This window comes from Leptinotarsa decemlineata, unplaced genomic scaffold (assembly GCF_025532065.1).
Source record: "Leptinotarsa decemlineata unplaced genomic scaffold, Ldec_3_MD MMD2_tig00004307_RagTag_RagTag, whole genome shotgun sequence".
NCBI lineage: Eukaryota > Metazoa > Arthropoda > Insecta > Coleoptera > Chrysomelidae > Leptinotarsa > Leptinotarsa decemlineata.
The window spans coordinates 6,855,447-6,867,846 of record NW_027412606.1 but is presented as its reverse complement, the minus strand read 5'-3'; the positions used below and the strand labels follow the sequence as shown (position 1 = coordinate 6,867,846).

Sequence of the window (12,400 nt, the reverse complement as noted above, 5' to 3'; positions counted from 1 at the left end):
TTGTATTGCCGTAATCTTTTTTCAAGGCTTATTTCTCCCTAATCAATTATAATTCGTTATATTTTTATAATTGAATAGAACTGGCCGATACTCCATATTAAAAAACTAATTAATACAGTTTATTGCATGATTTTTACTATAAAGGGTTTTGTAAAAACCGCGACACGTGTTTCGCTATACAATAGTTGATATCTATTGAGAACTGTCAGACGTTTATGGACATATCAAAGATGTATTCAAATGATGAAAGGACTGATATCCTAGGTATTTAGTTATGCAAAATCGAATTGAAATCCTCTTTTGGCGGGGAGTGTGTAAGTTGAGATATATCCGAATCGTCGAATTCCGAACATCCAAATGTTTAGACGATTAGAAATAAATTTGAGGGACTATGGTGCAATTGACAGAAAGAAAACAAGAAAATGTGTGGTAACTGGAAGTGTGAGGAATCAAATAAAAGTTATGGGTAAGCAAATATTACCACATAAAAATTGACACAGTGAAAATATCTTTTTTTTAATTTAGGATTAGCCAGTTACAAAAGTTATGCTAATCAAGATTGTTCTTTACGAGAAATTGCCCACGAAATGAGGATTTCTACAAAATCCACCAGAACTATTTCGAAGAAGAACAAATATAAATGCTACAGGATACGCAAAGTTCATCACCTCAATGAAAGGGATTATGGAAAGAGAGTACGACGTAGAAATAAGACGTAGAAATAGGGACGTTGGAAATATTTGTGAAAAAATAATATGGACGGACGAATCACAATTCACCAACAATTGTTGGTTTAATAGAAATATTCATTATAGGTGAAATAATACAAATGAACATTTTCAAAGGGAAACCAATTTTCAAAAATGGTTCGAAATAAATGTTTGGTTGGGAATTGTGGGAATAAACATCCTTGGCTCTTTCTTTTACGATGATTATTCGAATAGTGAATAGTGAAATAGTGAAATGTGAATTCGATGGCTACTAAGATGAATTGCCACTGAATATCCATCATGAAATACTATATTTTCAACAGGACGGCGCTCCCCCCATAATGCAGCAATAGTGAGGGAACAGTTAGATGCAATATTCCCAAGAAAATAGTTAGAAACAATGACCCATCAACTGGCCAGATCGATCCCCAGATCTTACTACTAGAGATTCTTTGTCTGGGATATATATATAGGATAAAGTTTTTTCAATACCAAGTACAGATATCGACCATCTCAAACAAAAAATAAGAGATGCATGTATTAGTATTACACCTATTATGCTAGAAAATTGCAACAGAAATTATTTGACTGACAACTTATGTGCATTCAACAAAAAGTGGTCGTCAATTCGAGCATCTAATGTAAGTTGCCATGTAGCTTTGATTTTCTGTATTGGTTACATTTTTTCCAAAAGTTCATGATAAAATAAATTGTTTTTCTCTTTGATTTTTGTCACTGATAATGGTGGTTATTTCAAATGAAAAGCTATAAAAATATCAAATGTGATATACCCTTGACTTGAGAATTTATTGCTTTATCAATATCTGTAATAAAAAAGACAGGTCCGAATTAAAAAAAAAGTTCATTGTGGCCATGTTAACAGGAAACGTTTTATCGAATATTTATTATTACATCGTCATAGTATACTTCGAATAAAATAACGTTTCTCTTTTTCCATTTTTTTATATTCACTGAAATAACAATTCCATTAGAAATAAAACGAAAAACAGCATATTTGGTTTTCCTCGCATAACTCGAGAAGGGCGATAGTTAACGTAAATATTCTTTGACCATTATATTGTTCCCGATGATAGTTACCTTTATCCCCTTTTAATCGTCTTGGTATCTGTTACGATTCAGAATATAGCAATGTTACCACATAATAAAAGAAACGGTATGTATATAAATCAAAAACTGAACGTCCTATCTTCATGAAGTTCAGTACATGAAATGGCACAAAAAATTGAAAAAAGAGACCAGAAGATGTCAATTTCAAAAGGTAATGATTTTCATTTTACTCATCCTATAAATGAAATGAGCAGATATTGATCTCAAATTTCAAATTATATTATAATAACTAGTTTTCCCAGCATATAATTAAAAAGTAGTATTTGAGTATAAACAATATGTGCCGCACCCTTATCTGAATAAAACAACGTATAATTGACCATAAGTCAAACGGCATGAAGGACGTATATATATTTTCTAGATAGCTTTCAACTTTTTTCATGAATGTGGTTTATCAAAGACAAAAATAATTTTTTAAACCCAACTGGTAGTTCCAGAGATAAGCGCGTTCAAACGAACAACAAAAAGCTCTTGAGCTCAATTATATTTGTATGAATAAACATCTAATTACCCACCAAAACATGAAGTGTCACTGATTCTATATAATTTCCAGGTATGGACGATAAAAATGATAAATACTCAAGTGTTGAAGGAGAATTTTTCGAATGCGAACCAAAAAATTTCAAAGCTGGAATTCAGATAAAAAGTCTCTGCAAAGTTTTTGGTAATAAAGTAGCTGTGAGAAATATCTCACTTAATATGTATGAAAACCAAATAACTGTTCTACTGGGTCATAACGGTGCGGGAAAAACTACAACTATGTCAATGCTGACAGGTACGTGAAATGGTATATATCTGCGGAAGCGCAGAAAAGCTACATATTTTATTTATTTGTTTCTTGGGAATTACTCCAAATTTCGACGTTGATCTCAAAATTTCGACTTTAAGCTCAGAATTTTGACTTCAATCTCAAACTTTTTTGTTTCAAACTCAAAATTATGTCTTAAAAATTGAGAAATCGACTTTAGTTTTGTAATTTCGACTCGAAACTACGAATTACGACGTTGAACTCAAAATTTTGACTCCAATATCAAAATTTTAACTTCAGTCTCAAAACTTCAGCTTTAAACTCAATTACATGGATTTCAACTTAAAATTTCGATTTCATTAACGGTATTTCAACTTTAAACTCCGAATTATGTCAGTAAACTCGAAATTTGAACTTTAATTCTGGAATTTTGACTTTGAACTTTAAACTTCGCTTTAAACTCAAAATTGAAATTTTGAACTGAAAATTTTTACTCACCTCCACATTTGATTTCGAAAAATCGACTTTGAATTCGAAATTTCGACTTTAATTTCGAAATTTTGACTTCGGACTCCAAATAACGATATTCAATTCAAAATTTTGACTTTATTTAAAAATTTCGACTTTTTATCGAAATTTCTGCTCTAAATTAGAAAGTTCCACTGAATTTAGATTTAGAAATCTATATAACGACTCAAAACTCGAAATTTGTACTTCAATCTCGAAATTTCCGCTTGAAAATGGAAATTTTGACTTTGATCCCAAACAGCACCCTCACTTTCCATTGAATCCTTTTTTGATATTTGACTGGATTCGTGAATGAAAATTTCAGGTATGATCACCCCTAGTAGTGGAATGGGAAAAATCAATGGTTGTGACATCAGAACCAATATGGCCGGAGTGAGGAGCAGCCTGGGGCTTTGCCCTCAGCACAATATTATTTTTGACGACATGACGGTGGCGGAACATTTATATTTCTTCAGTAGGTTGAAAGGACTATCGAAAAAACAAGTTGAAGAAGACATTGAAAAATATGTGATACTTCTGGAACTGGAATCAAAGGTAAAAATTTGTCGATTTTTCTCTCAATATGAACATTAGTCAATGCAAATCCACAAAAATATACCATTAACACTTCAAGATTTGTTTTAAAATTTGCAATAGCTCTCTTGCGATAAACGATCTTAGTATAATATACGACAAAAAATTAACATTTACAACACATAAAAGGAATATGACTGCTGATGCAAATAGGATGCTTGGATTCATTTACAGAAATGGCAAAAACTTCAAAAGTATTGCCACCTCGAAATTGCTATATTTTGCGTATGCCAAAAAACATCAATTGAGAGCGTGTAGAGGAAGTTCCTGAAATACTTATGTCTAAAAGTTGATGAACAATACCCCACGAGAGGCATTGATTATAACATTTGGTTGACAAGATTTGAAATGACATCTTTGGAAAATAGGAGAACAACAATATTAACAGTATGGTTCTTTTACCCGAGATCAATCAATTTCTTAGTACCAAGAAGTGAAGGTCGATACAATCTGAAATTCTATTGCGAAGCATCACGCACAAATGTTATGATACGATCACCACTGAATTATATGTGCAGTAGCTTCAATAAAATCTGTGAACACTGCGATCTTCATTTCGACTCTCTGAACACCTTGGTATCATGTATCCACAATCACTTTTAATGATACTATAAATAACATTTGTGTCAGTACTGTCACATTGCATGATTTGTAACTTTTTGTGTTATAATTTTTCATTCCCCTTTTGAAATTCTACGTATACGAATATTTTATATAAACTTTGTTTTAGCATTCACTTTTATACATTTCTATACTCCATTATTTTCAATATACAGTGTGTAACAACGAAAACTTAACAGAGCCGTTTTTGAATATGAAAAGTAAGATTTTTAAAAAAAGCTCTGACACGTCTGTTTTTAATTAAAGGAGGACACCTTTTAGACTAATTAGATTTTTTGTAGTACGCACCCCCTCGGAGGGGTGCGTCCGACGACCCTTATTTAGATAGGGAAAGTAGGTCGAGTGGCACCTTATTTTAAAGGTCTTTCAAATACCTTCACAACTCTGTTAAAAGAAATTTTTTGTGACGATTAGTTTTCGAGATAATTTGAAGTTAAAATTGCCATGTTAAAAATACATTAGACAGACCACTCGGTAACTTGTATGCCTAAATAAAAAAATTTTCGAGCAGTTCTTCTTATCAGTGTTTTGTTAAATAAAATCCCTTTTTTAAAATCAATACCCACTCCTCTTCTTCCAGTTTTAATTAGTACATCGTTCGATTGTTTTGTTTAAACGGGTCGTGTATTGTTATTTGTTTAAAAATGCCTTACACTACTGCTGACAGGGTTTCAGTTATTGCTTCATTTTTTGGCAACGACCAAAATGCTAAAAGAACATCAATTTTATTCAACGAGCAAAACTCTGGTAAACACCTAAGCAGAAATCAAGTTCTGGATTTGGTCACAAAATTCAGGGAGACAGGTTCGGTTTTAAATAAGAATAGAAATGTTCAGAGAAGGGTAGTGAATGACAATAATGCAATTAGAGTGATTGGTCAAGTCATCGCCAATCCCAGCTTAAGTACCAGAGGTTTATCAGCAATGGCCGGAATAAGCCATATGAGCGCATGGAGAATCCTTAAAAACCACAAATTCCATACTTACAAAATTAAACCTGTTCATGAACTCAGTGAGGATAATTTTGACCGAAGACAGGAGTTTTGTGAGGGCTTGAGTGAGAGATTAATGCAAAATCTCGAGCTGCTTTATAACATCTATTTTTCGGAAAGCTCATTTCATTTAAATGGCTGCGTGAACCGTCACAATTGCTGTTATTGGTCGGATGGAAACCCAAGACAATACGCAGAAATACATACCCAACATCCCCAAAAGTTGAATATCTGGGCCGGAATATTAGGCAATCATATTATAGGTTCATTTTTCATTGATGGAAATTTAACCGGTGATTCCTATTCAAACTTCTTGAAGAGGCAATACAACTTCGTATAGTTGAAATAATTGAACAGGATTCAAGATGTCAAGATGAAATTATCCATTTTCAACAAGACGGTGCACCACCCCATTATGCCCAGCAGGTTCGAAATTTTTTAAATAATCATTTTGAAGGACAATGGATTGGCAGAAGAGGTCCAATTGAATGGCCAGCACGATCACCAGATTTAACACCACTGGACTACTTTTTTTGGGGATATTTAAAGTCTAGAGTTTATGCTACACAGCCAATTTGGATGAATTACGTCTTAGAATTATTGATGAATGCCGAGCTATAACTCCTGAGATGTTGAATAATAAAAGAGCAAAATTCGAACAAAATCTTTATTGTTGCATGGGGCAAAATATCGCACATTTTGAACATTTACTCTAAATTTCCTATGTGAGTTACCCTTATTAGGTGTTACTTTTTTTGTGTGTGCTTTAAAAACAATTATTGGGATTTATTAACCCTAAAACAGTTTTTTAAACTTTTCTGTGTCATCAGCATTCAAGGAAATCAGCAGGTTGTATTCGTTGTATAGGTAAGTTTTTAGTATGATTCACTTTTTTATCAGAAGCATAAAATATCTACGTCAAAAGGCAACCTTCATAAGAAGGTGCCACTCAGTTTACCTAAAATGTAAGGATGGTAACCGACCCCATCCTCCGAAAAAATCTCCTCGTAATAAACAAATAATTCTTACTTTTCTACGAAATCAAATGGACACATATTAGCAGGTTGTCATAAAAAGCAATTTTTTTTATGAAAGTTCTGAACGTAAATTGTACCTTTAAAAAAGTTGAACTCAATAAAAATACCTTTAAATCTTCAAATTATCTCGAAAACTAATCGTTACAAAAAATTCCTTTTAACAGATATGTAAAGGTATTTGAAAGACCTTCAAAACAAGGTGCTACTCGAACTACTTTCCCTATCTAAATAAGGGTCGTCGGACGCACCCCTCCGCTACAAAAAATCTGATTAGTCTGAAAGGTGTCCCTCTTTAATTAAAAACCGACGTGTCCGAGCTTTTTTTGAAAATCTTACTTTTTATATTCAAAAACGGCTCTGTTAAGTTTTCGTTGTTACACACTGTATACTTCATATTATATACTCTATTATAATAGCATTTTCCGTAACTGGGTACACCTGTTGGAAATAAATCGGTTTTTCTTTTGAGAAGGAACAAACATAAACATAAAAACGCTTGAGAAAGCTATCATTATTATTGTTTGATGTTCCAAATGATATTTCCAAATGCTGTTTTTTTTTCGTAGATGAACAATTTAGTTTTTGGTAACGTTTCATAATTTCTTGTATATTTCTTGATGGCTTGTATACTGTATCTTTGCAAATTAATATAGTTTTTACTAATCCCACATTTTGTAAAAAAACAAACAAGTGGACTTACCAAACATCAGTTTATCCATGTTAAAGTGTTGTGAAAGTTCATAATAGCATCTCGTGGAAAATTTGCTTCGTCCGTAAATGAAATATTTGGTGAAAAAATACTATTGTGTTCCATCGTATGAATCAACCACTTGCAAAATATTAATCTTGGTCGAAAATCCCGAGGCAATAGAGTTTGGACCCTCTGTATGTGATTTGGGTATAGGGGGTTTATTTTTAGAACTAGTCTTCCATTTTGTTTCTCGAAAAACGAAGCTTGATATGAAGAAAACACAAGGGACAAAAAAGTTGTATTTTTAGTTGCTTGTTCCAAAAAAATAAAAAACTAGGAAAAAGTTAGTGGCGTTCTATTTTTTTCTCAATATCGTTGGCTGAGGTGCCCGCTGAGACGCCACTAGTCCTAATAATTTCAATCTAGTTAGGGCTAAATAAGCGCCTTGTTACTTCAAATAAGTGTAGCAAATTTCAACCAAATTGATGTATGGATATTTATGATATTTTATAAACACCGCCAGGTTTCTCAGAAACAAAGCAACTCCGTACATATGTTCATTTTCTTTGCTTAAATCAACCTAACTAATCACCCTCTGAAGTTTTGTACCGTAGTTAGGAAACACCCTGTATGAAGACCCCAATATTTTCTTAATGATGCATGTGTGTTGTATGAAGACCTAATGAAATTACTTTTAGAGGTAGGAAATATGTTGCACCTTAACAGAAATGGATTCTACACAATTGCATACGCAGATGACATAGTTATCTTGCAGACCGGCAAATTTGTAAACACACTGTGCGAAAGAGCGCAGGATGGGCTCAAATTAATAGAAACATGGTGTAAGGAACACTCACTGTCGATCAATCCCAAGAAGACTGAGATAGTCCTTTTCACCAGGAAAAGAAGTTTAACAGGCTTTAAACCTCCCGAAATCTTCAGAAGCAAACTAAACTTCTCTGAAGAGGTGAAATACCTTGGTACTATCCTCGACAAGAAGCTAACATAGAACTCTCATCTACAGAGTAGAGCAAAAAGAGCATACGTGGCTTATGAGCAATGTCGGAGGACAGTGGGACGCGCATAGGGTCTTTCACCCAGTGTGGTCACCTGGATCTACACTACAATAATAAGACCTATGTTAACGTATGGAGCCATTGCATGGGGACCGAAAGTTCTACAAGCAACAGCCATCCAAAGATTATATTAAATACAGCGACTGGCTCGTTTAAACATCACAGGAGCCATGAGAATAACACCAACCGCGGCAATGGAATTAATCACGGGTCTGACCCCTCTGGATCTGTACGTTAAGGAGGTTGCGTTAATGGCCATGGTACGATTGGGCACGGCTGGTGTAAACCTCGAAGTAGAAATGGGTCAATTGAGGATGGGCCTATGGCGGGAAGCGCTAACTGCGCAACCTCTGCTGCAGGCAACAAGTGATGCAATTGAACCCAAGTTTGTGTTTAATAAACCCTACAAAATACAAATCAAGCAGAACACAGAGTCAGATGCTACAAATGCAATATGGATTTATACAGACAGCTCAAATACCAAAGAAGGCTCAGGATGTGGAGTGTACTCCAGGTCACTGAGCCTAAGGATTAAGTGGGGAATGGGAAGAAATACCAGCGTGGTCCAAACAGAACTGGCTGGTATCTCAATCGCCACAAAAGAAATAACCAAGAAAAAATTTTCTGGCAAAAACATAACAATCTGCACTGATAGCAGACAAGCACGGATAGCCTTGAACAGACAGCGTGTTACCTCAGGGCTAGTACTAGAGTGCCACAAAGATTCAGCCAAAGCCTCGGTAGATAATAACATTATCCTGAGGTGGGTTAAAGGGCATGACAAGAGTAAAGGCAATCGCATTGTCGACTCTTCAGCCAAGGAAGCGGCTGGACTAAGAATTTCAGGACCCAGTGGCACCCACGGCCTGATGACTTCGACAATTGCGGAACTAGTCAAATGTTACACCCATGCTCAATCCTTGAAGAGATGGGATGAAATCAAAGGATGTAATCTTGCCAGGATCACCTTGGGCGACCCTGGGAAGCTGGCGCCGAAGAAATATCTGGCGATGACCAGGAAAAATCTACGCCTCACAGTAGGATTTCTGACTGGCCACTGTCAACTTAGGAAACACCTCCATAATATGGGGCTAGTAGACACACCTGTATGCAGGATGTGTGAACAGAAAGATGAGACTGTCAGGCATGCCCTGTGCGAGTGCCCGGAGTTATCGTCGATAAGAGAGTGTGTGTTCGGCGAGTCTTGGCCTACACCTGCCGATATAAAGGAGATGTCTCCCAGCGACCTGTCCACCTTCCTGGAGAGGACAGGATGGACGATGACCTAGGAGGACAACTCCCCGGGAGGATTTACAATGGGTCACATGTGGCCTAAGTGCGTGGACTTACACTCACCCTCCCTACTCTACAGATACAGAGAGATGTTGCAGAGAGGAAGTCCTCATAAGTATATGAATTTTGAACGAATTAATTTACAATCCTATCCATCAAAGCAGCGAATTCAACTACAGAAAAACACTATCCTGCAGTTCTATATAATCAGTATGATGAATTAGTGAAAAAAAGTGGTCGCATTAACAGAAATAAAAAATATGAAGAAAAATTCAGTAACTCTGCTCCAAAGTTCGTATGGAAACTTACTTGATTATTTTGGTACAAAATCATTCAGCATTCACACTCAGAATGATCCTACTGAGCAATAAAAAGCATCATCTATGTATATCAAGCCTATCGAACCTGAAGAAATAAAAGAATTAATTACCTTGGACACGCGAAAAGCTCCATTAGAATTGTAATGAAAGTTGAATCAGAATTAGTACCACTGATGAGTAAGCTGTATTTATCAACTGCTTTGGCACCTAACAAACTTTTTTAAAGCGGGTGAAAACAAACAGATGACGTTATTGTTGACCAGTTTCAGTGTTGATAGTGTTATCTAAAACGATTCTCATTGTCGCTTTGTTAAAAACAATTTAGAGTATAGAATTTCAAGTCTGCAGCATGATCTATAAAACTGAAAATTATAGAAGCTATCTTAGATACTCACCTTTCGATACTGGTTTCCGTTAAAAAAAATGCACGTTTTTTAATTTCTTTTCGAATTTTTACAGAGAAATGCAAAAGCATCAACTTTGTCTGGAGGTATGAAAAGAAAACTATGCGTGGGAATAGCTCTGTGTGGTAATTCTAAAGTTGTAATGTTGGATGAGCCTACAGCGGGTATGGATCCATCTGCAAGGAGGGCATTGTGGAACTTGTTACGGTCTCAAAAGCAAGGTAAGACATTTTTTCATGAATGAGAATGCCAGAAATCGCACTACTTTCTAATTGAAAGAGTTTGTCACTTGTAAGGAGACAGTAGCTGTTTCAGACTGTGAATATATGAAAGATAGAAAGTAGATTAAATTGTGGCAAAGTTACTCAGTTTTCTATACTTATTACTGTACAATATCTGAAACGTTTACTGAAGTTGTTTAGTGTTTCCTTATTTGCAGATATATTCAAAGTTTCCCCTTGTACTATGATGATGTATCGGATCCTCTCTCAATTTTTCGTTTACAGGAAAAAGCTGTCAGGAACTAGTCCTGTGTCAGCTATCTGGAACACTGCCAACCTTTCTGTATTAAGCACAGAATAAAGTCCTTACCGTGTTTGTACATTTTCCAAGAGATTCACAAAAACTCCTCGATGCTCACCAAGCAAATGGACATATAAAGCTATGCTACCAGACAAGCAGATAAACTGAGATCAAACTTGTTCCGCCTAACAAACTCTAAAAAAAATTCACTAAATTGTTATCTCTACAATACAGGGTGTAACTAAATAAGTGTAAAACATTTGAGGAGGTGATTCCTCATCGAAGAAAAGATAGGATATTTCATATAAAGAAATTTCATTGGAGCATTCCTTGTTGAGATACAGCCCCTTACATAAAATTTGTATAACAATTTTTTTCACAAGCACCAAAAAATTTACAATATTGAAATTAACCTGACGTTTGGTACTACCAAAAAGACACTCAGCCAGAAATTTATTTGGTTTACCCCATGGTTGTAAGGGGTGGAAAACGCAACCCCTAAAATTTATTTCCTATGTAACTTTTTGTATTATTATTTGTTTACCATTCAAAAATTTATTTCCAAAAGCCTGTTTCATTCTAAACAAAAAATGTCGATTGGGTTTTTTGCCCAAAATAAACCAGTTCGCAGCAAAAAATTATTTTACGAACAACTACAGAGATACATCGTCATAAATGCGAACTGGATTTATCGTTATTTTGTAGTTAGTACCTGCATTCAGGGCCGTCGCCATGGGGGGATGGGGGGAGCCTTCCCCCCTGCTTTTTCGACTTGGGAAAAAGTTGGGAAAAGTTGGGAAATTTTGGGCTATGAAGATAAAAAAAATAATAGTAAAAAAATAAATAAAAATTAAAAAAATAAAAATGAGAGAAAAGAAAAGAAGAGGTAATAAGAAAAGGGAAAGAACCAGGAGAAAATTGGGATTTCTCAACAAGCATAACTTGAAGAGAATTATGAGTTGTTTGAAATCTCGAAAAAAATTAATTTCTCCCAAGTAAGAAAACAGTCCTGAACAAGGGATGCTCCAATGAAGTTTCTTTATATGAAAGATCCTAACTTTTTTCGATGAGGAATCACCTCCTTGTATGTTTTAAACTTATTCAGTTACACCCTGTATATTACCATAGAAATTGAAATAATTAAGTATACATTTATTCAAAATAAGGATAAAAAACTTACTTCTGATGCATTGTTTTTATTCCACAGAGGAATACATTGAACATTATAAACTTTGTAGGGAATAAAGTTCGTCTCGCCCAATTTTCCAATTCCATGTTACTTTCTATGGTTTTTAAACTATCGTTTCTTGTTTTAATATTATTTTCAAAAATTACATTATATTACACTATAGGTTATATTTTTAACAATTATTATTCTACGGTACTGTCTTTTTATTCTTAATATGACATGCTACAAACATGTATTGTAACGTAGTCAAATGAATATATTCTATTCTATGGACATATAATTTATATACAGGGTGTCGTTATACTCTGAAATTTTGAATACAGACCTGTAATCTTCATAAAATTCCTAAAATTCAAAGTTTTTTTGAACACAAATCTACTCTCTTCATGTAACTTGACAAATTGTTTGATACTTTCAGAAGTATGAGAAAAATACGAATACTGTTAATGAATTATTACATATTCGCTTTTGCTGTTATCACTTATTTTGGTAAATTGTCCGAATAGCATTAAAAATTTCTCAAAAATGTTTGCATAGTTGGACTTTAAATTTCAAAATGAGTAAGCATT

The 12,400-nt window shown here is 34.5% G+C and overlaps 1 protein-coding gene across 1 annotated transcript in view; it reads left to right on the top strand.

Annotated features, from left to right (window-relative positions):
- LOC111511812 (phospholipid-transporting ATPase ABCA3) overlaps positions 1–12,400 on the top strand; it is an 83,838-nt gene that overhangs the window by 32,766 nt on the left and 38,672 nt on the right. The window contains exons 9-11 of the mRNA XM_074178879.1: positions 2,392–2,613; positions 3,419–3,648; positions 10,176–10,341. Of these exons, the coding sequence (XP_074034980.1) occupies positions 2,392–2,613; positions 3,419–3,648; positions 10,176–10,341 (618 nt within the window). The remainder of the gene's footprint in view (positions 1–2,391; positions 2,614–3,418; positions 3,649–10,175; positions 10,342–12,400) is intronic.